Source organism: Clinocottus analis, unplaced genomic scaffold, assembly GCF_023055335.1.
Source record: "Clinocottus analis isolate CAN_PGR_092001 unplaced genomic scaffold, fCliAna1.0.p SCAF_17, whole genome shotgun sequence".
NCBI classification, from domain to species: domain Eukaryota; kingdom Metazoa; phylum Chordata; class Actinopteri; order Perciformes; family Cottidae; genus Clinocottus; species Clinocottus analis.
The window spans coordinates 17,223,812-17,251,311 of record NW_027175898.1 but is presented as its reverse complement, the minus strand read 5'-3'; the positions used below and the strand labels follow the sequence as shown (position 1 = coordinate 17,251,311).

The following is a 27,500-nucleotide window of genomic DNA, read 5'->3' as shown; positions in this document are numbered from 1 at the left end:
AGCTATTTGAGCTCTGCACGTCGACTTCTGTGATTGTGTGTGTGTGTGTGTGTGTGTGTGTGTGTGTGTGTGTGTGTGTGTGTGTGTGTGTGTGTGTGTGTGTGTGTGTGTGTGCAGTGCTATCAGCCTGATTAGGGAACCCTCCAGCCCTCTTCACAAACACTAACTGAGCTGATAAAGCCGAGAGGCCCACAAAGAGTTTATGGGCGTCCCGGAGAGCCGGAGAGGTTGTTTGCTCTTTGACTCAGTAAAAACAGGCCGAGGCGATTGTAAAACCTTATTATCATACTCACAATGTTTTATTAAAGGAGCCTGAGAGCGGTCAAGTGTTGGTTGACGGAGATTAAACACGTTTGTGGTTGCAATAATCTGGGTATTTTATACTGAAAGGTTGTTTCACTGCGATTATGTCCGTTGCATTTTAAAAATGTAATACAGTTCTTAATGTTGGAGAGTTATAAATTGACGAAAGATTGAAGGTGTAGAGTTGTGTAATGCGTATCATGGCGTGTGTTACGATACAATATAACGCAATTTATCGAAACATGTTAATATATTGCAATATATCACGATATATCAGAATAAATCACAATATATTCAATACAATACATCAAATGTATCATAATATATCACAACATATTGCAAAATATCGCAATATATTCAAAATATTGTAAGGCAATATTTAGCTATTTGAAAAAAAAATCTGATTTAAGGAGAACTGTCGTAGTAAAAAGAAGAAACCACCGGAGTTTAAATAAAGAAAACATTTATCATGAAGCTACTTTTTACACAATCTGAGTAAAAAAATAAACGTTTAGCTCTATCAGGGTTTGACGATACTTCAGTATGTCAATATTTTCCTACAACCCTAAACAATAAAGTGAAAGAATAAAGAGAAACTTACTTTTATCCATGTTTTTGATTCATTTTAGCTGAATTCAAACCCTATTTTGTCTTATTTTACAGTCGCTGCAGAGATAAATCTGCAGGTATCAGAGAAGTTACAGCGTTTAACAGTGTGTGTGTGTGTGTGTGTGTGTGTGTGTGTGTGTGTGTGTGTGTGTGTGTGTGTGTGAGAGACTCAGTGTTTGTCCATACGGGTCATGACGTGATTCAATAACTCATTAGTGTTTATGTGCGTTTGTGTTTCAGAAAGAGAGATAATAGTCGAGCGTTTCCCATCAGCCACCTGATCAAACAGCCGCTGTCTCTTAAAGGCTTCTGAGCGCCGCTACGCTAACCCGCGGGAGGAGAGCGGCGCGCATCGCTAAAATAAAATCAATCACTGCCAGCTGAGACGCTTCAGAAGACAAAGCCTCTGAAAGCTTCAGTGATTGTTCTCCTTCAGAATAAAAGAACATGTGAGCGACGGGCCGGGTTTAAACCACCTGACCTCCTGGCAGCTTGTTTAGGAATATATACCACTCAAGTGTGTTTGTTCTCTGTGTGTGTGTGTGTGTGTGTGTGTGTCATGTTTCACCAGCCCGCTGGGATAATAGTCTGTGCTTTTGACCCCGGCAGCGCAGCTACAGAGCAAAGCCAAACACACCTGCGGCTCCAGAGCCTCGGCCTTTTTATACGGAGACATTTGTACACACCTCCTCTACACACACACACAGACACACACATACAGACACACACACATAGACATAGAGAGCGATTAACTGTGGAAACAGGATACGGTGCCGATAGGAGGCTTTTTGTCTTTCAGCCGCTCTTTAAAACCGCTTTTTAAAACGACTTTTGGGCTTCAGGATGTTTTAGCACAACAAATGCAACACAACGAAACGCCTCCTGCCGTCCTTGTGTGTTATTCCTGCTATCAGCTGACCCCCGTGCTCTTTGGACCCCCCATGGCGCCGCTAACGGCTGCCACCGGGTGATTGATGCTCAATAGCGGCGGCTATCTAATCGGCTAACGAGGTCCACGCCGCTAACGAGCGCTTAATGACCCGAACGAGGTTCAGCCACACAAAGACACACAAAGAGATCAATTCAAGCATCATCGGCTTCCACAACACGTCTTGTGTCAGACGAAGAGGAAGATTTATTCACTGCTGCGTCTCTTTGTGGTTTTTTCTTAAATTCACCAAAAGTTCTAAAATAGAAAAAGTTAGAAAAATGCCTCATTTGCATATTCAAACATGGAATTTCAGAAAACTTGTAATAAAAAAATGAATCCTCTTCATGTCGATAGTCAACTTGTGAAGTTTCATGTTGATATTTATTAGTTATGTTTTTGACCCTATCGAGTCTTCACATTGTGTATTTTAACACAACATCTCATTCGAGGCGTTTTCTCTCCATGAGTTTGTTCTCAGACTTCAGCAACTTTTACATCCATCAAACTTCACTCTTTCACTCATAAACATGAACCTGAAGGTTTTCAGAGTTCACACATCATGCAAAGCCTCATTTTAACAACATTTATCACTAACAACACGCAGAAAATGTGTTGTTTTTTGGCCTTTTTTCTGATTTCTGCAGTGAAACAAAGACATGAAGCTTTATTAACGCAAGAAACTCGATGTTGAACCTGTTGTGTCTTAAACATCTGACACAAAGAAAAGACTCAACAACAAACAAGCTCCCTTAAAAAGAAAAGAAAGATGATTTGAGTTGACAGCAAAAGATTAAAAAGTTTTCCAGAAAACATAAATTGTCGTCTTCGTTGAGGAAAAACACTGAAACTCAAAAACTTTGAGATGTTTTCAGGAGCGCAGCCAGCGATCCCGACCTCATTGTGCTGTGAACTCTCACGTGATCGTGTGCAGCCGTTGTGTAGCCGTTGTGTAGCCGTTGTGTAGCCGTTGTGTAGCCGTTGTGTAGCGTCCCTCCTGGTGTTGTTTCAGCTCATTCCTTCCATTGATTCTCTGACACGGCGTCATGAAGGATGGCTTTCCTCCGCTGTGTGCAGAGCGTGTGATTGTGTGTGTGGATGATTAGCTCGCTGTGTGGCAACCGCACAGAAATGTCAACGGCTGGGCGCGGCGGCATAAGTGTTGTGTTAAGATCTGGGCTCGTTGTTCTTGTTTGCGTTACGGGTTCTTTCTCTTTATTGTCTTACGACTACAAAGAAGAGCTTTATTAATCACTGCAGCCGCTGTTCACGTCGGCCATTGAGATTCCAACGAATCGCCTCGAACCCCCGAAGCGCTTGTTTGCTCCTCTCTCCCTTTACCTGTGGCCTTTCACAATAAAAGCACCTGAATGGAAACAGAACAGTCATAACAATAAGTAGAGAACTCAAACATGTCATGTGTGCACAATCACACACTCACAATGCTGTAAATTATTAACCATTAAAAAAGAAAAGAACATTTTAAATGAGACGCTTTTATGATGTGCGTCGCACATGATGTGTTCAAGGAACGTTGGAAAGATGAAAATCTGACGGTGATGATGTATTTTTACAGCTTCTGGTTTAGTTTTGCTGGTTGTTTGTTCAGAGGGTTTAACAACGAAATAACTGGACTTTATTGTAAAGAGTTTATATGAATATATATATATAGATATAGATATATAGAGATATAGATAGATATAGATATATAGATCCGGTTCACCTGTGGAAATTCTTTAAGTGTTTTCTTTTTCCCACTTTTATTTATTGTATTGTAAAAGAGACATTTTCTGTTTAGTTTTTTACCTCAGCTACAAAAATAAATATTAAATACATATTATTTACTCCAGAGAATAAACGAGAGAATAAACGAGACAATAAACCTGCAGACAGACGAGAAAAACAAGTGTTTTTATTTTTTATCCTCCTTGTGGAGTTGCTGCTGCATTCAGGTGTAATCCTCCATAGAAGACAGACTTTACTGGAGGATTACACACACACACACACACACACACACACACACACACACACACACACACACACACACACAAACAAACACACACACACACACACGGTGGTAAAAACAAAAGGTGTGTCGTAACACAAACAGCGGTTGCGTCTGTCGGTTTCTCACAAACTGAACTCAGGAGTTTAAAAACTTTATTATTTTAATTATTCATGTTCATAGCTGCATCTTTTTAATCTGTGAATCAAGTGAAGACATGAACTCTGTTGTTGTTGTTGTTGTTGTTGTTGTTGTTGTTGTTGTTGTTGTCTGAGCTGAACGCTTCATCGGCTCCGTGAGGTTTGAATCTCCGTTCAGCTTCACGAGAACAAAGACGAGAAAAACCACAAACTGCAACGAGAGTTTCAGGTTTACTTCAACAAAGTACTTTGTTTAGACTAAAGTAATTTGTTTAGACTAAAGTACTTGGTTTAGACTAAAGTACTTGGTTTAGACAACCAAAGTACTTGGATTTGGCATCGAAAGTACTTGGTTTAGTGAACGAAAGTACTTTGTTTAGACAATGAAAGTACTTTGTTTAGACAATGAAAGTACTTTGTTTAGACAATGAAAGTACTTTGTTTAGACAATGAAAGTACTTGGTTTAGACAATGAAAGTACTTGATTTAGATAACCAAAGTACTGGGTTAGGTTTAGGTTACAAAAGTACTTTTTTTTAGAGTTTAGGTAATACAAGTATTTTGTTGGTTTAAACAACAAAAGTACCTGGTTAGGTAAAGGTAATACAAGTACCTGGTTATGTTTAGGTAATAAAAGTACTTGGTTAGGTAAAGGTAGTAAAAGTACCTGGTTATGTTTAGGTAACACAGGTAGCAGGTTAGCTTCAGCTAAACTTGAAGCTTTGGGTGAAAACAAGTTAATGTGTTAAGTATGTTTGGACTGTAACTGTGGTCTGCTGGGTGAAAGTCTGTCTGTTAGCTTGAGATGCTAACGGCGTCCTCTCCTCCGTCCTGCAGGCGAGAAGCCGTACCGCTGCACATGGGAGAGCTGCGACTGGCGCTTCGCCCGATCGGACGAGCTCACCAGACACTACCGGAAACACACCGGAGCCAAACCCTTCAAGTGCGTCGCCTGCAGCCGCTGCTTCTCGCGCTCCGACCACCTGGCGCTGCACATGAAGCGCCACCAGAACTGAGCCGCCTCGCGGTCACGCGGCGCGCTGGCAGAGCGGCTAACGGACGCGGCTAACGGACGCGGCTAACGGACGCGGCGACCTGAACTTAACTCACACGGCACCAAAATCATCCCTGAGCACCGCCGGGTTTCACTCCGGCGCTCCACGCTAATAGGAAAAAACGGCTAACGGGGTCCTCGGTAAAAGAGTGCTAGTAGGCGGCTAACGGTATCCTCAGTAAAAGAGTGCTGGAAGGCGGCTAACGGTGTTCTTGATGAAAGAGTGCTAGTAGACGGCTAACGGTGTTCTTGATGAAAGAGTGCTAGTAGACGGCTAACGGTGTTCTTGATGAAAGAGTGCTAGTAGACGGCTAACGGTGTTCTTGATGAAAGAGTGCTGGTAGGCGGCTAACGGGGATTTTCCGTCCCAGAAGTTTAGCTCAGAATTTAATTTTTTTTTTTAAAGAAAACATGCGTTCAGAGTTCCGTCAAACAGAACAAACTGTTCGTATCTTTACTGAGACGACGTCGACCGTCTGCTATCAGTCAACGCGATGTTAGCTGGAGTCTTAGCGCCGGAGCTAACGACCCACCAGCGACTCAGAGGTGATTTTGGTGTCTGGACTCATCACTGAACACTGAATAAAACATGAAAAGAACATGAAAAAAAACATGAAAAGAACATGAAAAAAAACATGAAAAGAACATGAAAAATAAACATGAAAAGAACATGAAAAAAAAAAACATGAAAAGAACATGCACTGGTCCAAACTCATAAAAACACTTTTTACACTACATGCATAACGTCATGCAGCCTCGTGGAAACACTTCCTCCTCCTGTAAACAACATCAACACGAACTGTTTGTTTCCCCTTGAATACCATCATCATCATCATCATCATCACTGCCGCCATCTTTTATCCTGACGTATGAACTTTCAAAGAAGAGTGGAGATGAACGTCCTGCCGCTGTAAATACTGTTTATATGTGTGTGTGTGTGTGTGTGTGTGCGTGTGTGTGTGTGTGTGTGTGTGTGTGTGCGTGCGTGCGTGTGTGTGTGTGTTTGTACAAAGAATGTAATGAGATTTATACTTGACAACCTTTTTTTCTTTTCTTTTTTTACATCAAATGTTAATTTTAGTAAAATTCTCTGTTGACTTTCCCTTTTGAAAAAAAAAAAAAAGAGCAAACAAATAATCGACACAATCAGAGAAACTCTCCATGGAAAAGTTCATAACTGCCTCACCTGTGCAGGTATCACCCGGGCAGGATTCCCAATGTTTGTATCCATGACACTAGCTGTTGCCACGGAGAGAGAGAGAGAGAGAGAGAGAGAGAGAGAGAGAGAGAGAGAGAGAGAGAGAGAGAGAGAGAGAGAGAGAGAGAGAGAGAGAGAACTCTGTTATGTAATCAGATGGATTTTATCGTCAGTAAACTGGCCTGCGGCTGCTCGCTGGCAGGTTAACGATCGCCTCGTCTCATGACATCCAGCCGGCGCTGTTCATCCTGCATGTTCATCCTGCATGTTCATCCTGCATGTTCATCCTGCATGTTCATCCTGCATGTTCATCCTGCATGTTCATCCTGCATGTTCATCCTGCATGTTCATCCTGCATGTTCATCCTGCATGTTCATCCTGCATGTTCATCCTGCATGTTCATCCTGCATGTTCATCCTGCATGTTCATCCTGCATGTTCATCCTGCATTCCTCTCCAGGTTCAAAAAAAAAAAAAACCTACAAAAAATGATTCGCAGGAATCACAAGAGACGTTTTGCACGATAGAAATCCAGAGTTGAAGAGTCGACGTCTCATCGTTCGTCCTTCAGTCAAAAGCTTTTCTCTCTTTCTGCTTCTGAACCCACATCACTGCTTCCATCTCTCTGCAAGAGTGTGTGTGTGTGTGTGTGTGTGTGTGTGTGTGTGTGTGTGTGTGTGTGTGTGTGTGTGTGTGTGTGTGTGTGTTTCAACACTACGATTGTTTTACGGTTTTCTTCTTAAACAAAGGAGTTCTCTCTTCCCCTCACACCTCCCGCTGTGTACACAACTCTACTTCTGGTTTTAAGACTTTGTACATATTTTTTGGAGTTTTTATTCCCTATTATTATAATATTAATATTTCTTTATTTTGTATTTTAAACTAATGGGATTTTAGATCGGTTGTGTGTGAATGCTCGTTTAATTTAGTTTTGATACCCGCGTGGAAGAGAATTTATCAGTTTTGTGTACAAATTGTTAAGAACAACTTTTGTTTTCTGTTTTGTGCAAAATGCTGCAATGAAATAATAAAAAGGATTCATAAAATAACACAACAGCACCGTGTTTTCTTGCTTCGTTGGTCTTTGAGCATGCAGCTGATTAGCACACGGTCATGGGAAGATGGCGACGGCAGAAACAGTCATGTGACTTCACCTTTTGAAAAACGACTAAAAGTGTGTGTCTCTGCAGCCACGAGAGCTGTTTAATAATGTTGTGTTAATAAAAGGAACACGTGTGAGATGTTGTTCAGATGTGTGAATATCAGTCTTCATGTTTCTGGTTCAGAGGAAATGAAGCAGTTGTAAAGTCTCTAACAAAGCAGAACACAACATGTGAACATTCTCTCTGCTAAGGTTGACTTTGATAGATATTTGCAATATTAGCATCTTTCTTTGGTAAATGAGGAAGTTCTTTTGAGTTTTGTCGTTTCCACACAGCTTCAGTCACGTGTGTGTTACAATCTGTGGCGTTGCTTTTATTGGCGTCAGGTCTTATTAGATGAGATGAGTCACACGTTTGTTCATCTTCGCTCAAAGATTTGATTCTCTGTGATTTATCTATTAATTTGTGTTTAGCCTGATGGCGCTAACATCGTATCTGAGAGACAACCGATTGGTTCAAACATCAAAAAGAGAATATTGACAGTTTTTTTGGACAAAAAGACAGAGAGGTGGCCGAGTTAATCATTGCCCGTTGCATTGACTGTTACCCTGTGTCGGCCCAGCAGGTCGGAGCACCTGAACACGTTAGCATGAGCTAGCGGGTGAAAGGTAAAACCCCGCCGGCGGGAAAATAGCTCCGCTGGGGCTGCGTGACACAAAAGGACGCCGGCGGTTTGGCGGCGGGGGAAGAAGAAGTCAGCGTGTAAAAAGGCATAAAGGCAGAACGGGTGGAGTCCACCGCTGAATTTTACTGGCAGCAAAAGTAATCATTATGTTTGTGCCAAGATGTGTTCATCAAGAAGGTTTTCCTCCTTCTGCGGGACGACGCCCTGAAACGAAGACACGTAATGTTCTCTGCATGTGGAAGCAAGAGTGTTGTCGGCTCCGTCTGCACGTCAGAAAACGAGTTTCATGCAAATTACGTTGATTCTGCAGCTCGGCCTGCGTGTTCTACAGGACATCACCAAAAACACAACTTTTACACTTGATGTATTGTTTTAGTGGTCAGGAGAGAGAATGCAGCTTTAACACATGAAGCATAGACTTCTGTACAACCAGAGGAGTCGCCCCCTGGTGGTCAGCAGAGAGGATGCAGCTTTAACACATGAAGCATAGACTTCTATACAACCAGAGGAGTCGCCCCCTGGTGGTCAGGAGAGAGAATGCAGCTTTAACACATGAAGCATAGACTTCTATACAACCAGAGGAGTCGCCCCCTGGTGGTCAGGAGAGAGAATGCAGCTTTAACGCATGAAGCATAGACTTCTATACAACCAGAGGAGTCGCCCCCTGGTGGTCAGGAGAGAGAATGCAGCTTTAACACATGAAGCATAGACTTCTATACAACCAGAGGAGTCGCCCCCTGGTGGTCAGTAGAGAGAATGCAGCTTCAACACATGAAGCATAGACTTCTATACAACCAGAGGAGTCGCCCCCTGGTGGTCAGGAGAGAGAATGCAGCTTTAACACATGAAGCATAGACTTCTATACAACCAGAGGAGTCGCCCCCTGGTGGTCAGGAGAGAGAATGCAGCTTCAACACATGAAGCATAGACTTCTATACAACCAGAGGAGTCTCCCCCTGGTGGTCAGGAGAGAGAATGCAGCTTTAACACATGAAGCATAGACTTCTATACAACCAGAGGAGTCTCCCCCTGGTGGTCAGGAGAGAGAATGCAGCTCTTTTTTTGCAGGACTGCAGTGAAACTGTGGATGTTGCATCGTGAAGCAAAGAGCAGATCAGTGTTTTGAACACTACAACCTCACCTGAAGTGCGTAGTTTGCGATGTTGGCAGCAGCCGTGTGTTACATGCTGTTCCCCTGCAGGTAATCAGGTGACTCACCGGTTAATCTGCCATCATTTGCAGCTCAGGTACATTTCTTTGGCCCCCGTCCTCCTGAGCGCTCACCTGAGGGCCTGGTGAAGCTCGCTGCTCATTCCTCAGTCGCAGCAGTAAAATCTCCTGTTAAAACTTGTCTGGAGGATTCTGCAGCGCTGCCTGAGATCCTCTCTGTGGACAATATCTCTGTGACGGATAAAGAAGGCCTCGGTGTGGATCGAGTCGTTGAGTAGTTGATTCAAGAAAGAAATGTTGCCTGTCCGCTAGTTAGCTTGCTAGCTTGCTAAATCCATCATGCTTTAATGCTGCACTGGTGACAGAATATCTGTAGATAGCAATGATCTTTCCTACATGAAGAAGTTAGAACTAATTTACTGCTGCTATTTTAAAAAACAACAACAATAACAATCAGATAATGAACTGAGCACCAATAACTTTGGTGATTTATTGTTCAGATGAGTTGGATCAGATTTTCTTGAATCATTTAAAATAAATCCTCTTTACTAAGAAGGTAGATTTGTGTCTTTTTTACCCGAGCAAATTTCTTGTTTGTAAGTGAATTATCTCCAAATCTTTGCTCTCAATTAAAAAATATTTTTCTCCAAATAAAGAAATTCTCTCAAAGAAAAATTGCTCTCAAAAACAAAAATTCTCTCAAAAAAGAAATTTCTCCCAAAAAAGAAATGCTCTCAAAACTAAAATTCGCACATTAAAAAAATCTCAAAAAATATCCCCAAAAAAATAATCTCAAAATAAATTTTCGCTCCAAAATTTTTTTTTCATATAAAAGAATCTCAAAAAAGATCCCTAAAAAAATCTCTAAAAAAAAAAAAAAAAAAAAATTCTCTAAAAAAAAAATTTCTCTCAAAGAAAAAAAATCAAAAAAAAAAATATCCCAAAAAAAATAATCTCAAAATAAATTTTCGCTCCAAAAATTTTTTTTCTCCAAAAAAAATTTCACTCAAAGAAATAAATATTCAAAAAAAAGAAATCTCTCAAAAAATGTTTTCACTAAAAAAAGACATTTCTCTCAAAAAAGAAATCTCTCTCAAAAACAATTTCGTTAAAAAAAAGAAATGCTCTCAAAACTAAAATTTGCACATAAAAGAATCTCAAAAAAGATCCCTAAAAAAAATCTCTAAAAAAAAAAAATTAAAAAAAAAAAATCTCTAAAAAACAAATTTCTCTCAAAGAAAAAAAATCTCTCAAAAAAAATCGCAAAAAAAAATTGAAAAAAAAAAATTCTCTAAAAAAAAAATTCTCTCAAAACTAAAATCTTTCTCAAAAAGAAATTTCTTCAAAAAAAATTGTTCAAAAAAAAATTTTTTTTTTTTACATTTGTCAAAGAAAAAAATCTGTCAAAAAAAAAGAATCTCTCAAAAAAAAATTCTCTCAAAAAAATATTTGGCTTAAAAAACAATCCAAAAAAAATGCTCTCATAACTAAAATTTGCTCTTAAAAAAAATTCTCTCCCTCTCAAAAAAAAATCTTTCTAAAAAACTGCACTCTCCATCAGAAAAGTTCCAAGTTGAGTTGTGGACGCAGTGGGCGGGGCATGCGCCGCTAAATGAGGCAGGAGTTTATTGCCTCCATGTTGTTTAACAAAAAAGACTTCACGACACCAACAACATGAAAACAAAGAGAAGTGCTGCTACATTTAATGTTGACAACTGAGCAATATGATGTCATCTTCCCTCAGTGAGCCCACCAATAGAAACTCATCCAGCAGCGCAGGCCCCGCCCACAACGCCCGCGACCCACCTTGGAACTTTTGGGATTGAGCACAATGGTTGTTTTTTTTGAGAGAATTTTTTTTTTTTTTCGAGCAAATTTTTTTGAAAGCGTTTTCTTTTTTTTTTAGAGCAATTTTTTTTGGAGAGAGAAAAGATTTTTTAATTGAGAGCAAAAATTTGGAGATAATTTACTTACAAACAAGAAATTTGCTCGGGTAAAAAAGACACAAATCTACCTTCAGACTTCACGTCCCAAAGCTTTTTTTGTGTGAATTTGTTGAGAAAATAAAACCGTTTAACTAATGTTCCAAAAACACACACACACACACACACACACAGCTTTATTTTTGTGATCCATCGGGAAGGTTTTTTACGGTATTTTACTGTAATTTATAATGTTTTTTTTCCTTAAAAGGACTGTTGCTAATAAAAGGGCAATTGTTCGGTTGGTGCATTGTTTACTTTTAACCTCGTAACTTTTTACGTTCTGTTTTTATGAAACCTTTCTTTAAACAGGTTTGTCCCGTTCAGATCAAAGATCTCTTTCAATGGAGCCAAAAACCATAAACGTGAACAATGAACATAAAAGTGTGCAGACATGAGGAACATGAGAATTTATCAGATGAAGCAGTTACACACAGACATTCTGTACTTTTACCATAAGTACATTATTAATGTAACGTGTAATATGTTATGAGAAGCTTAAGATCAGTTTGCACTTTGTTCCATGCAGAACAGATTTAAACATATGTATCAATATACAAACGCATTATGACACCGAGGGACATGGACACACAATGTCGGCCATTTTTAAAGCTATATTAAGACTTTGTGTGATTGTTGTGACACTTCCAACCGACTCGGGTCATTCAACATTCTGGTTTTCAATCTTCCAGATCTCGACTGTGACAGGATGAGACGTCACATGACACGACAAGAGGGAGTCCTCGCTGTCACTCACCCGCGAGGAAAACCTCCTCACCGCTGAGTTGTTTTCTTTGGAGCGCTGCAGAGGCTTCAGAAGCGGCTATGAAGACAAATTAACGTCATAAATAGAGCGCAACTGAGCTCCACTCGAGTGCACAATTTAAACACTTTTGCGTGTGTTTTACTTAAGCTAGCACTTTTTCATCGCGAGCAAAAGTTGCGCTCGCGTCGAGGATTTTGCTCGCGGAGTGAGGAGCTCATTTGCGCTCTCTATTCATGACAGTAATTTGCCTCCATAAGCGGCAGCAGCGACCCGGGACAACACGAGCACGATGCGTTCGAGGTGAGCATCCCTTCGTCGACGCGGTCGGACCGGTGCGGCTGCAGAGCTGAGGCGTTGTTTCAGAAAATAATAATTATAACCGTTTATATTTACGACGCAGCGCCGCTGACAGACGCTGCCGAGCCCGGCTCGCATGTGAGCAGATGGAGACGGGAACGCTGCCAGCGGAGCTGTCGAAACAATGCGGTGGGAGTCGCGGGGCATCGAACACCCGGTGTGGCCTGTCAGCTCTGCAGTCAGACGCGTTCCTGTGGTTTATCACCGCTGCAGAAGAAATAATCACTCTACTGCCGGTGTTTGTTTGCTTAATTAACCCGATCTGACACGAAGTCTGAGAGTAAAAGTCTGAGAATCAGAGTCTGAGAGTCAGAGAGTAAGAGTCTGAGAGTCTGAGAGTAAGAGTCTGAGAGTAAGGGCCTAAGAGTAAGAGTCTGAGTCTAAAAGTCTGAGAGTAAGAGTCTGAGAGTAAGAGTCTAAGAGTAAGAGTCTGAGTCTAAAAGTCTGAGAGTAAGAGTCTGAGAGTAAGAGTCTGAGAGTAAGAGTCTGAGAGTAAGAGTCTGAGTCTAAAAGTCTGAGAGTAAGAGTCTGAGAGTAAGAGTCTAAGAGTAAGAGTCTGAGTCTAAAAGTCTGAGAGTAAGAGTCTGAGAGTAAGAGTCTGAGAGTAAGAGTCTAAGAGTAAGAGTCTGAGTCTAAAAGTCTGAGAGTAAGAGTCTGAGAGTAAGAGTCTAAGAGTAAGAGTCTGAGTCTAAAAGTCTGAGAGTAAGAGTCTGAGAGTAAGAGTCTGAGTCTAAGAGTCTGAGAGTAAGAGAGTCTGAGATTCTGAGTCTGAGAGTAAGAGAGTTGTTGTTGGCGATTGCAGCATCATAGTAAATCTAGATCTGGTGCTGATGGGATCGCAGCGTTACCGTCCCGTTACAGAGAGTCCTTCAGGGTTTCATCACGTCCTGCTTTAAACCACAGACATCGATCCTGATGCCTCCTGATGCCTCCTGATGCCTCCTGGTGCCTCCTGGTGCCTCCTGATGCCTCCGGGTCACACACAGAGTTCTGCTGCTTTAGTTTTACGTGGTTTGTGTGTCTGTCTGCGTCTGGATGAACACAACGACACTGTGTGTTAATGATCCACCCGAACAAGAGCTTAATAAAGCTGAAGGAGAGAGAGCCAACACACACACACACACACACACACACACACACACACACACAAAGAGCTTTTTATGACTCTGTTGTGCACTTTATTCCGTCTGCTTTTCATTCATTAACTTCAGTTTGAGCTCAGAGTTTCGTTGTTACAGGATGTTTGTGTTGACGTGAGGTCAGAGACGTCTGAAGAGATTAAACTGCATTTCATTCATTTTAAATGAGTTATTGTTATTTTGATGTTCCTCGTACTGCTGACGCTGAGTTGAGTTGTGTTTGCTGGGATTCCACCAGTTGCTCCTCTCTGTCCCAGTGCGCCCTCTACTGGAGGACGTCTGTACTGACGGTGGCCTGCTGGGACAAACTTCAGCACAGAACATGTTATGAACGTCAAATATAAACAGGCAGGACAAAACTAGTATTTATGGCATTTATGGTTGTTTTACTGAATTAAATATGTTTTGGGGAAAATAAATAGAGGTTTGAAAGAATAATGTATAAATAATATAAACAGTGAATAAGTTAATGAATACATAAATCTTAAAGTTAATGAATAACAAAATAGTGGAATTAATTCTTAAAAAGGCAGAGGAAGACAAAACAAAAAAAGCAAATTAAATAAAAAATATTAAATTGTCACATTTTATTAATTAATTCATATTTGTTTTATATTCTTCGGACAAAACAATGTTATTGATTTTTATTTTTTTTTAAATTTTAAAAGATTTTTTCCTATTTATTCTTCCCAAAAAAAACTTTGAACGTAACATATAAATATCCATAATAACACACACAGACCGCCGGCGTTAAATTGCACCAAAAACATGTTTTATTCTATAAAAGAAGAAGGGAGGAAAAGGGCAAATCATCACAACTGTACAGAGAAACTGACTTTGAAACACTATGAGTCACAGTATCAAAAAGCTCACGTTGTCCTCGCTGATCTTTACACATTTGTTCTGTACAAATACAAAAGAAACAAAAAATATTATTAATAATTGTATTATTATAATGATAACTGCATTGCACTGAGTAAATATAGTACTGGCCCATAAGTTACTGCATTCAATAGAAAATACCTAAAGTTTCTGGCGGGTCAGAGGTGAGTCGAGGCACTCGTCTCCGTGGGATCAAACGTCTCACTGCAACGTTCCGCTTTGCACATGAACACAAATATTAAGATACCGAGAAGAAGAAAACAAAAACAAGCTTTGCACAAACAGCAAAATAAACAACAGGAAGCGGAACAGAACCCACAAAGCGGAGCGCCGCCTCCCTGCAGCCAGGCGGCGCAGAAGAGCGTCTCCGGGTAGAAAAGACCTCGTTTAGCCGCCGCTCGTGTGCTTGTGAAGCGATTATCAAGAACAGGAAGGTGTGCTGCGCGGCTGAATGACGGGTCCGAAGAGGTAAATACAAACATCCTGTCAAACCTTTCACTTCCTCCAGTGTCTGAAAACCAAACGGGAGGAAATTCACACGCGTGGTTTTGTTGTGGAAACTAGTTGTTTTTTTATTCTGGGGATGTGAGGAAACAACAGAGCTGCTGCAGGAACGAGCAGGAAGCACCGGTTCCCTCCACTAGGGAGCAGTACTGGTTCCCTCCACGACGGAGCAGTACTGGTTCCCTCCACTAGGGAGAAGTACTGGTTCCCTCCACTAGGGAGAAGTACTGGTTCCCTCCACTATGGAGAAGTACCGGTTCCCTCCACTAGAAAGAAGTACTGGTTCCCTCCACTAGGGAGCAGTACTGGTTCCCTCCACTAGGGAGAAGCACCGGTTCCCTCCACTAGGGAGAAGTACCGGTTCCCTCCACTAGGGAGAAGCACCGGTTCCCTCCACTAGGGAGAAGCACCGGTTCCCTCCACGACGGAGAAGTACCGGTTCCCTCCACTAGGGAGCAGTACCGGTTCCGTCCACTAGGGAGAAGTACTGGTTCCCTCCACTAGAGAGAAGTACTGGTTCCCTCCACTAGGGAGAAGTACTGGTTCCCTCCACTAGGGAGCAGTACTGGTTCCCTCCACTAGGGAGAAGTACTGGTTCCCTCCACTAGGAGCGATGCTGGCTCCTATTAATAATAATAATCCAAAATAAACTTTAATAAAGTGAAAATGAGAAGCTAATGCTAGGCTAACAAGGACCATGACAATGACTTCCTGTTAGCCTATAGAGGAACTCCACCAGGTCACATGACCTTACATCTCCTTCACTAAGCTGAAGGAGGACTCGTGTCCTTGTGAGGACGCTTCGTCGTCTCCTTTACACTCTTTAGGATTCACCTGCGGGGCGTTCACTGACCTGTTCTATAATCAGAGACCTTAACTGTCTTCAGCTCGTGTTGGACAGACTTTAAGAGTAAACTGCTGACTCGTCATGTCCTGGTGTTCGTTCCTGCAGCGCTCTGTTGGATGTTCATGAAATAAATACCAGTTTAAACCTGACGATCAAATCACAAAATAACCACAAACAAACTTCTTTTTTTTCTGACCTGAAATTTTCTGAAGCTTGAAGTGTAAAAATAAACACATTTCTCAGCCAAAAACCAAACTAAATCTCACATTTCATTTCTTTTTTTTTTGTGACACTTTAATTGAGGTCCAGTGCAGAAACATCAGGCTCTGTTCTGAACGGTAAACGCGTTCTGAATTATTCATTTTAATGTGTTTTACGCCCTCAGCTCAACGTTGAGGGTCTCGAACACACGGACATGCTCACCAACGGCACGAGAAAACAAGATGGCTACGCTCCATGCAACAAGTGTGCACAACACAAGTGGGACCAGTTCTTCTTTTTTACTTTTTCTTTTTAAGAAACTACGAAACAAATGTCTTATTAGATTTGAAAAATAAAACAACACATACTGGAGCACATTTCATCAAACCAACAGAGGAGGAAGAAGAAGAGGAAGAAGAAAGAAAGGAAAAAGATTTTTCACATTATCTTCTAGTCAGTGTTAAAAATAGAAATTCACCCGTTACATTTACTCTGCACTTTTTGATTATATACATTTATGTACATGGATTTATCTTTATTATTTGTCATTGTCCTTAATGTCTTTATCAACAGTTTACAAAAGAAAGAAACATTGCAATCAAATGCATATACTCTTCTAGAAAGATGTGCTTAGTAACGATGTTTTTTGTTTTTGTTTTTTTTAGTTGAAGCAGCGAGAGGGGCGGGGGGGATATTACACTGCAAAAAAAGGGAAATAAATCCGTCAAAAGAAGTCACTGAATTTAGTTCAGATTACAATATTAAAAACATTTAAAAACCAGATTCAGGGACTTTTGAGGGTCTTTTTTGTGGGGGTTTTTTTTGCAGCGTCCAAAGCTCCAACTCGCTCTTTAAAACGACGACAAGGACGGTGACTCCGAATGAGGTTGACGAGAAATCTGTAAAAAAAAAAGTATCAGGTTTGTGGTTTAGTTGTTTCAGCCCTCGGCCACAACGCCTTCTGTTTTGAAAGTGACCCTCCGAGGCTTCCGTCCAGGCTTCTACGCAACCGCCGAGGTTCAGAAGAGCGCTGGGAGCGAGGTCATGTTGCATAATCAAGCTCAGCCCAGAAGAGCAGCTGAAGGACACAGAAAGGAGGGTTAGGGGGAGGAGCTCAACTTTAGGGGGAGGGGCTGAACTTTAGGGGGAGGGGCTGAACTCTGCTTCAACTGAGTGCACCTTTTCAGCACAGGGTGGGTGTTATGAGGGGTTTATGTTGCCGGCGAGGATTCGAGGAGACAACAAAACAACTTCACAGGGAAGTAGTTTGTTGAGGCGTTAAATAAAGTTCTGAAAGACAAACTCAGATGAGAGAGAACGACCCCCCCCTCCCCCACCTGGTGGAAATGCTAGTGAGGAGAGCGTTTAAGTTTCCCCGCGGTTTTGAAAAATGCACACAGTGCCTGGTTTCTCCCAGAACCACCGGCGGCAGGCGGCCATGTTGGATCCTCGTGCAAAAATAGTTGCTATTTTTTTGTTGTTTGTTTTTTTTACATCGTCTTTACACCTGAAGGGAGGCGTCCGCTGTGCTTTCTGCCGCCACGACTTCTCAAACATTAAGACCACATTTCCATCATTTTCCTTCACTTTTTTTTTTTAGATATCATTCTTTCTCTTTCTGCGCTTGTCCAACAATCAAAAAGCTGTAAATTTGCCCTCTTTGTGTGTTTTTTTGTGCCCAGGACTTCCTGCTTCTTCGTCTGAAACGTGCCGTGCATTTATTTTTTTTTAACTTCCTGGTTCAGGGGTTTGGAAACACGAGCGTTCAAGTAAAGCGTACGGCCTTTTTTCATGTGACAAACCGAGCCGACGCCACAAAGACCCAGCGCTCCTGAAGGGCTCTCGGCTCATGGGGGGGGGGGGGGGCGAAGGTGAGGGAGGGGGGGGGGGTCAGGTTTTCGGCCCTTTACAGATCGACTTCTTCAGTTATTAAGGCTCGACGGGCGAGAGGTAAAAGAACAAGAGCCCGGAACACACACACACACACACACACACACACACACACACACACGTAAAAATCTTAAATTCTGATCATGTGTTTGTCTCAAGACATGCGCTCACACACACACACACACACACACACACACACACACACACACACACTCCCCTAATCCCTGCGCGAGAGTTTGACTTGTGATCTCTACACTGTGTTTGTGTCCTCGTTGTCTTCTTCACAGCCTCCGAACACAACGAAGGGATTTGATTTATTCTGCTTTTCTTTTTGTTGACATGAAGGATGTTGTGTTGAGGAGGATCAATAAAACGAAGACTGAAGGCCATATTTCATGAAAATAAACCACAGCAACGACGACGCACACAAAGAAAATACTGTTATCGACGAGCCGGCGGGAGGAAGAGGAAGAGGAGGAGGAAGAGGAGCACGCAAACGATAATAACTTGATTGATACGATGAAGACAAAATTAATCTTTATAAAGTTCACAGTCTTGTGGCTCCCTGTACCAGGAGGGGGGGGGGGGCAGCAGAGAGTAAACATGACGTCACTTCAGCTGCTGTGACTTTTAAGAGATTTAGCCCACTTTTTATTTCATATCAGCTGAGTTTTGGTTCATTTTAGACCTTTTTTTAAATATAAAACAGTTCCAGGAAGTGAGAGCATCTGTTCCACATGTGACCGTGATGTCATCATGGTTTTGATCTACTGGGACGTTCCCCTGAGCGGGGGCGGGGCTTTAGGTCGAGGGTCAGAGCCCAGCGCTTTATTTTAATACTTGTTTCCGTAACAAAACCTTCTCGTCGTCTTTAATTCGGGTTTCTTTTGATCTCAGAGCTCCTGATTCAGAGCCGTCGTTTCCCTCGAGAGGAAGAAAAGGGAAAAGTTCTTGTTCCTGGAGAAAGTTCTGGTGGCGAGTCGAGGCCCAAAATCCATCAAATGTGACATTTTTAGCTCTGGATATGAACAGGATGAAGTTCTGGCAGCTGAAGGGAAGTCCCGCCTCCTGTCACTCCTCTTCCTCCTCTTCCTCCTCTTCCTCCGGATGCATGTGATGGATGGATGGAGGGCGGGACCTTCAGTGCACCCTTTTCTGTCTGGGGAGGAGACGTCTTGAGTGACAGCTGATGGGAGGGAGTGAGGGAGTGAGGTAGTGAGGGAAAGAGAGAGGGAGGGAAGGAGGGAGGGGGCGAGGGAGGGAGAGAGGGAAGGAGGGAGGGAGGGAAGGATGGAGGGAGAGAGGGAGGGATGCTGGACGGACGCCGATGATGTGTTGAAACACTGTGAAAAATCCCAAAACTTCTACTACTGTACACACACACACACACACACACACACACACACACACACACACACACACACACTCCTGATATGTCTGTGACTTCAAGATGAAGAGGAGGATGATGAAGGAGGTACGGAGACTTCTTGCAGGTGAGGGTCACTGGTACGAGGAGCTTTCAGAGGGTCGGAGGTCGTCGGGCTCGTGGGTGTGGTAGTGGGGGGGGAGGGGTCAGAGTTCACATCATCACGTGGCGGCGGCGGTGCAGGGAGAGGTGGTCGGACCGAGAGAAGGAGCGGTCGCACTCGGTGCAGCGGAAAGGTTTGATCCCCGTGTGCTTGCGGAAGTGCCGAGTCAGCTCGTCTGAGCGGGCGAAGCGCCAGGTGCAGCCCTCCCAGGTGCACTGGTAGGGTTTCTCTCCTGGAGGAGACAAGGAGACAAGGAGACGCGTTAAGGGGAGAGGAGGGCAGGGGAGGAAGCAACAGGAGGGAGAGGAATGTTGGGATTAGGAGTGAATCCCTCAAACTGTGTGTGTGTGTGTGTGTGTGTGTGTGTGTGTGTGTGTGTGTGACTCTCTCTCTCACCTGTGTGTGCATGTGTGTGTGTGTGTGTGTGTGTGTGTGTGTGTCTCACCTGTGTGTATCCTCCTGTGGGCCTTCAGGTGTGAACTCTTGGTGTAAACCTTTTTACAGCCGTCGTAGTCGCACATGTGGATCCGCCTCCTCTTGATGTCGGGAGAGTCTGGATCCACCGGCTCCAGGTCCAAGACCGAGCTGGAGGAGGGAGGAGGAAGGAGGAAGGAGGGAGGAGAGAGGAAGGAGGAGTGAGTGAAGGAGACAGCGTAGGAAGATAGAAACCTCTTTGAGTGAAAGTCTCTTGATGTTTATTCATTTGACTCATCATGTTGACTTGTGGCCACTCGAGGGCGCCAGAGATCTACGCTCAACACGGCTGCTTCCTTCCTTCCTTCCTTCCTTCCTTCCTTCCTTGCTCGTTCATTTCTTACTCCCTCTTTCCTCAAAGCAACACTAAAGAAGCTCAACTCATCCCTTCATGCTCTTCCCTTCATTCCAAAGTATTTTCCTGATGTCGGCGACGTTTTGTTCCTCATTCATTTGTCAATAAAGTTGGTTTGAAAAAAAACAGTAAAAGCTTCTCGTTTCTGCCTTCGCAATTTTACAAGGTGGTGTGACGGCAAACTGCATTACGCATCATTTTTACACACACACACCAACACACACACACCAACACACACACAATCATCCTCACAAAGAACAAATAACCACAAACACTTTGTTTCTATTTAACATTTTCTCTCTGAGTGCGTCCCACACACACACACACACACACACACACACACACACACACACACACAAGTACACACACGTGTACACACACGTGATTAGAGCACTCGGCTAACCGTCTGTGTCCACACCCTGAATTTCAGTTGCAGCCGGGCGGCCTCGCCTACTGGGTGTGGCAGCAGCTCTGTCCTGATTTACTAACACACACACAGACACGCACACGCACACACACACACACACACACACACACACACACACACCCTGTAGTGGTGAGCGTTAGAACTAACAACCTTTTTAAATGTCCACTTCGGCTATATTAGTGTGCACACACGCACACACACACACAGTTGTGTTAGTGAGTGTCAGTGTGTGTGTGTGTGTGTGTGTGTGTGTGTGCCACAGTGACGGATCCACACAAAGACCGCATTTCCCAGAAACCCCGCTGTGCATTACTGCCTCTCGCTCTCCCCCCCGCTGACTCTGTCGACTCCCATCATGCACTTCACACTGAGATGACATCACCGCACACGCTTTATGGCGTCCGTGTCAACAGTTGTGCAGACGTGTGATTGATGACCGAGCCCTGCTGCCACTCAAACCAGATGCATTGTGGGAAGAGGTTCTTTTGGGGAGTCGGCTCATTTGCCTTCTTTCTGTGAGGAAGATAGCCCTGTTTTACAAGACGACCACAAAGAGACACACAACGACCACAAAGAGACACACAACGACCACAAAGACACACACAACGAACACAAAGAGACACAAGACGAACACAAAGACACACAAGACGACCACAAAGAGACACACAACGAACACAAAGAGAGAGAAAACAACCACAAAGAGACACACAACGACCACAAAGGTCTGTGTGTTTTGCTCTCATGGAGGAGATGTACTTGTCCCATTAGCTTAGCTTAGCATAAAGCATGGAAGCGGGGGGAAGCAGCTAGCATGGCCATTTCCAAAAATCCGTTCACACCTCTGAAACTCTGTCGTCAAACTCGAGTAAGAACAGAAACAACGACCACCAGTCATCTTCGTCTTCTTCTTCATCTTCCTCTTCTAACCATCTACTGCCCATCACTGCCAACGTGTGGCCACGTGTGGAACTGCAGGGACACAGCTGTGGTCCGCTATCAGGTGGATATGAACTTTGAGCAGAGGTCAAAGGTCAGCAGCTTCACGGCAGACAGAAGCCCGGCCTGGTGAATACGAGGAGTTAGCCTCGAACAGCAGAACACGTTGACCACAAGACGTTCATCATCTCCACCTCCACCTTCTTGTTGTCTTTGTGCATTTCTTGCACTAACAAACGACCTCATCGTCACTTATGAGGACCGGCGGTCGGAAGCCGTCACTCACCCGGCGTCGAGGCTCTGGGCGCTGAGCGAGGCCGAGCCGGACTCCGTGCCGCTCTCGGCGTCGCTGTCGCTCTGGTACTCGACCGAGACGTGGACCCGGGCTTGATGCGAACTAGAGAGAGAGAGAGGGGGGGGGGGGGGGGGGGGGGGGGGAGAGAGAGAAAAAGAGAGAGAGAGAGAGAGGGGGAGGAAGCAGTGGATGGAAGAAGGGAACAGAGGGAGGAGAGGAGGAAACAGCAGGGGGTTAATAACTCCTTCACAGAGACGCCTGGATTCCAACAACTTATCCAGACAAAGCCGAGCTCAGCGTGTGTGTGTGTGTGTGTGTGTGTGTGTGTGTGTGTGTATGTGTGTGTTTCTTCAGGATTTGTAAAATGATGCACATTAGCAATGCAACCCTCCTGTTGAATTCTGGGTAAATGTATGTGAATGAATGTCCGTGAGATCAGAGGTTCACACAACTTGATATTGAAAGCTGTCGCAATCAATATTTTATGGATTAAATGACTACGTGTGTGTGTGTGTGTGTGTGTGTGTGTTCAGAGCTTTTATTGTGTTACATCTGTGGTGACGGAGGATAATAAATTGTTCACTATTGATCGACACTAAATACTCGTTCACTATCACTTAAAAAAAAAGAAAAAAACAAAACGAATTTCCAGGATTTTAAACCAAATTTCATGACTTTTACTAAACTTTTTGGATTTTTTTAATGACTTTTCCCAGGCCTGGAAATAACCATTTTAAAACTCCAGGACTTTTCCAGGTTTTCCATGGCCGTATGAACGCTGCTTTAGTGTCACGTCGGGTGGTTTATCCTCGTTTCTTTAGTCGTCAGATGATCTGAGTGCAGATCAGACGGCTACATCTCTCTTTTTGAATGAAATCCCTCCCTCCTCCTCCTCCGCCTCCTCCTTCTCCTCCTCCTCCTCCTCCTCCTCCTCCTCCTCCTCCTCCTCCTCCTCCTTCTCTTCCTCCTCTCTGCAGGAATGTGGCAGCCACACAGCTCAAAGTCACACAGCCTGGAGAGAGCAGGGAGGAGGAGGGTGAAGGGGTGATGCAAGGAATTTGGGTGGAGTTGGTTTGGAGAGAGTCACGCAGCAGAATGAGTGTTCTTTGTCTCTGGACAATTAGTACAACACCACGACATCCACCCTCACCACCACTGCAGCGAGTTTTTCAAACGCAAAACAGCCAATCTCCCCTCCTCTCGACCCCTCCCTCCCTCCCTCCCTCCCTCCCTCCATCTCCTCCTCCACCCCCCATCCTCCCTTCCATGTCTACCTATCCAGCTCCACCTTGTTCCTCCCACACAGCTCCACGTGAGCGCTCAATGTCAGCTGCTGCTTCACTTTAAAGAGTCTCACAGTTCCTGCCCTCTTCACTCACTCTCCCTCCCTCCCTCCCTCCCTCCCTCACTCCTCCCTCCTCACTCACTCCCTCCCTCACTCCTCCCTCCTCCCTCCCTCCCATCTTCTCGCTTCGTCTTCTCTTCAGACGAACCTCCATCAACGGTCCAGAAGACAAAGTGAAGAAGGTCATGAGTGTAAATCGTAACAGCGGCCTGTCGCATGCCGACGAGGTCAAGCGGTGACGGCAGCACCTCCGGGTCGAGTCGGTGGTTTGAATCCCAGGTGAACGAAACCGTCCGTCAAAAAGAAAAGGGGGCGGCGGCCTGTTTCACCAGCTCGCCTGAGCCAATGGGGAGCTTCCCCTCTCCACCTCATTTAACCTCTCCGATCTCCTGACGCCATGAAGACGCTGCTGCACTCGTCGTCACAACACTCCAGTGTACCAGCGATCCTCCCCGATGAGGGAATCGAACCCCCGGTACCCTGCTGGGAGTGGACGTGGCGCCACTCACCGGATCCTTCTGAGCGCCCGTCGCTGCCGATGAGCGGCACCGTGATGGCGGCCGTGGCGACGCCCTCGGTGGACATGGTGGTGTAGACCACGGGCAGCGACTGCACCACCACGGGGATGGTCTGCAGCTGGCCCACCTTGCTGGGCATGCTGACCGAGGGGATGGTGTGGATGACATGGAGGATCTGCTGGCCGCCGGCGCCCTGAGTGGCCAAGATGGAGCCCGGAGAGAGGACCTGGAGGAGGGAGGATATGGTTAGCGGGAACTTCCCCCCCGTCTCGACGTGTCCGGCGTACCGGCAGGAGGGCGACCGGGCGTTTACCATGGAGCCGATGGACTGCATGGTGGTGGGGATCGGGGTGGACGACAGCCCGGACAGCGTCACCAGGCCGCCGGGCGCCGGGTTCACCGTGACGCCGCCCGTCGTGGAGGCCGGGTACGAGGAGGAGGAGCGCGGCTTGTTGAGCGACAGGTCCACCGGCTCCGTCTGGTCCTCGGCCGGCCGCGGCGCCGGCGAGGACGACTCCGACTCCGACTTGCAAACCGGCTCCGGCTTCACCTTGAGGTCCGTCGGCTGCGAGCAGTCGTCAGCGACGTCGGCCCGCTAGAGGAAGAAGGGGAGGAAGGAGACGTTTAGGAAAACAAAAGTGACAAACCGTCAACTTCCTAAAATATTGACAAAAATTAATTTCTGGTAAAACCTCCTACATCCTCAGATCATGTGATTCCACCCCTGTAGTATCAAGGTCTATGTCCAGAGTGAAGTCATTTTACAAGCTTTTCAAGATGGCAGATTGAAGCTAGCATTTAAGCTAGTAATTCAGTTAGCATTTCTGTAAATGAAAATCTAACTGGAACATAATATTAGCGCACACACACACACACACACACACTCTCACACATGCAAACTTAGAGACGTAGGTCATTTTACAAGCTTTTCAAGATGGTGTTTTGAAGCCAACATGTAAGCTAGCAATTTAATTTATCATTTTTCTCAATGAAAATCTCACTGGAACATACCACTAGTGATCACACACACACACACTTCGTGACTTGGGTCCATTTTACAAGCTTTTTAAGATGGCAGATTAAAGCTAGTATTCAAGCTAGCAATTTAGTTAGCATTTTTGAGGAGCATTTTGTCTCCTAAAGAGCACAGCGTCTCCGTTGGACTGATGTAATCACGGTGAAGTGAAGCGTGAGGTAACACATGCTGCTCGGCTCTTTCTGGACGCCAGCAGGAGCTCCACAAACGCCCAAAACACAGATGATTTCATCGTTCTTGTCTCGAACTACAGCTCCCATGATGCACTTCTGTAGCTGACAGTTCAGCTGCGTGTGCAGCTCGCAGCCAGAGGAAAACAAAGATCACGCTTCCTCTGATCCAACACCCTGCAGGTGCTGCAGCGCTGACGTGGTCTCACTGAAACAGCTGCTGAGGCTCATGGGTAATGTAGTATTCAGAGCCGCAAATGAACTACTAGCGTGTCTGTGTTCAGGAATAAAAAAGTGAAACTCGACACGTTGAACGTTGTTGAACTGAAGATCAGTTTGCAGAGTTTGCTTTGGACGAACGACGAACTCTTTAACTCTTTAACTCGAGGCTTCACGACACTTTGCATGAGGCCTTTTTGTTGTTGTTGTTGTTGTTGTTGTTGCACAACGCCTCGCTCGCCTCTGCAGCCGCTGAGCGCTCAGCTGCCATGACGCTGGAACAATGGCCGCTGTGTGGGACTCCGGGTACGGAGAGAGACTGGTACTGATTAAGAGAGAGAGTTAAGGGAAGAGAGAGAGAGAGAGAGAGAGAGAGAGAGAGAGAGAGAGAGAGAGAGAGAGAGAGAGAGAGAGAGAGTTGGAGTCGGTCCAGCTCTGGGTGAGGAGAGGAGGGAGGAGGCGCTACGCCCTTTTCTTTCTCATCGGGTCACACAGTTCAGCTGGTAAACACCATCCTGCCATCAGCACACATGCTAATCATGCTAACAACCGTTACCCGGAGCTTACAGCAGGAAGTGGACGTTTAAGTAAAGGAGAGAGGGAGGGTAAGGAGTTTAAGGAAAGGAGAGAGGGAGGCACAACAGATACAGAACCCGCTAAGGAGGAATTTCAGGAGCGCGACAAATGGGTGAGGAAAGGAGAGAAGGAGAGATGAGGGAGGAGACCGGAGGAGAAGAGAGGGAGGAGAAGAAGGAGGCATGGCCGTAACGCGATTATAGAGACATCCACCAAAAAAAAAGAAAATGAAGTGTGAAAGAAGTGAGAGAGAGAGAGAGAGAGAGAGAGAGAGTAAAAAGAGAGCGAGAGAAAGAGAGCGAGGGAGTGGGTGGGAAAGGCCTAGCGTTGCCATGGAAACTGGGAGCTATCAGCTGACTCCATGTTTTTTCCACTCGTTCCACCAACAACTCCCTTCCCCTCCCAGTGCCTTCATCTCTCCATCAGCCTCCCCTCCTCTCCCTCCCTTTATTCTCTCTCTCTCTATCATGCTCTCGTAACCGCAATCCTCTCTCTCTCTCTCTCTCTCTCTCTCTCTCTCCTCTCTCTCTCTCTCTCTCTCTCTCTCTCTCTCTCTCTCTCTCTCTCTCTCTCTCTCTCTCTCTCTTTCTCTCTCACTCTCTCTCACTCTCTCTCTCTCTCTCTCTCTCTCTCTCTCTCTCTCTCTCCCTCTCTGCCACACCCTGGTGTCTTCCCACCTCGCCCTCTCGTCCCTCGTCGGCTTTCGTTTCCTCTCACCACCTCTCGTGTTTTTCCATCCTTCTTTCTCCTCCCTTCTTTCTCCTCTCCTCCTTGCCCTCTTTTCACGGGTTCGCTCAGATCAGACCCACGACACACAAAAAAAACAAAAGAAGAAGAAAGGATGTAAATAAATAAATAAATAAATAAAGAGGACCAAATGAGGAAGAAAGAAATGATGGAAAAAGGAAAGTGAAACTTTCGGATTTCTGAGAGATTAAAGGAAAATTAAAAAGAAACTTTTCCTTTTATAGATTCATATATATATATATATATATATATATATATATATATATATATATATACACACGGTAACTTTTGCTGCATTTTGTGAGTAATCTCCAAACGGAAGCAGACAAAGTCAAACTGTTTAATAAAATCTAATACAGAAGCTGTGTGGAAAAGCAAAATAGAGCTGAAACTGAAACCCGATGTCAAGATGTGTCTTCAAGACGACAAGAAGAAGAAAAAGGCCAAAGTCTCCAGATCGATGGTCTTTCAGATCGATCAAGGCGTGTTTATTGTGATCACTTTGATCAGGAGACAATGGAGCTCTGTCACCTTCCTCCAGTCTGGATCTGAACATCAGCACAAAGACTCTCCGTCTCACTAAAGGCCACAAGATGAACTTCACTCTAAAGTACATCCTAACCTTTCACTTCCCCAATTTGCATTTATTGTGAGTCCAGAGACAAAAGAGAGAGGCGGGGAGGAGGGGGGGGGGGGTCGCCTTAAACACAGTAATAAAGTCACTGTGTCTGGATGCAACATGAAGAAGAACCCTCCTTCCTCTTCCTCTTCGCTCCTCTCAGTTCAACTGCTGCCGCCATAAAATGGGTCACCCGGTCTTCGCCTCGCAATTAATTCATGTGATCTCTAACCGGGATGGAAGCATCGAGCAGCCGTGATGAGAAGGACAGGAGCGTAATGCGTCCGGCTGCGCTGCCAGAGACCTTGTGTGGCCCCCAGAGGACTGTACATGCACCATTATACCACTATATATATATAGATATATATATATATATATATATCTATATATATATATGTATATATGTATATATATACACATATATATACACATAGATAGATATAGATATATATATACACATAGATAGATATAGCTATATAGATAAATAGATAG

General features: G+C 44.4%; 2 protein-coding genes across 2 annotated transcripts in view; one reads left to right on the top strand and one right to left on the bottom strand.

The window, feature by feature from the left end:
- The window catches only part of klf5l (Kruppel like factor 5 like), a 20,851-nt gene extending 15,417 nt beyond the window's left edge, over positions 1–5,434 (top strand). The window contains 1 exon segment of the mRNA XM_068579761.1: positions 4,823–5,434. Coding sequence (XP_068435862.1) covers positions 4,823–5,001 — 179 coding nt within the window. The 3' untranslated portion in view covers positions 5,002–5,434.
- Positions 5,435–17,749: 12,315 nt separating this feature from the next.
- klf8 (Kruppel like factor 8) overlaps positions 17,750–27,500 on the bottom strand; it is a 40,888-nt gene continuing 31,137 nt past the window's right edge. Inside the window, 6 exon segments of the mRNA XM_068579762.1 lie at positions 17,750–19,523; positions 19,737–19,876; positions 21,770–21,854; positions 21,857–21,880; positions 23,633–23,867; positions 23,955–24,236. Coding sequence (XP_068435863.1) covers positions 19,342–19,523; positions 19,737–19,876; positions 21,770–21,854; positions 21,857–21,880; positions 23,633–23,867; positions 23,955–24,236 — 948 coding nt within the window. The 3' untranslated portion in view covers positions 17,750–19,341.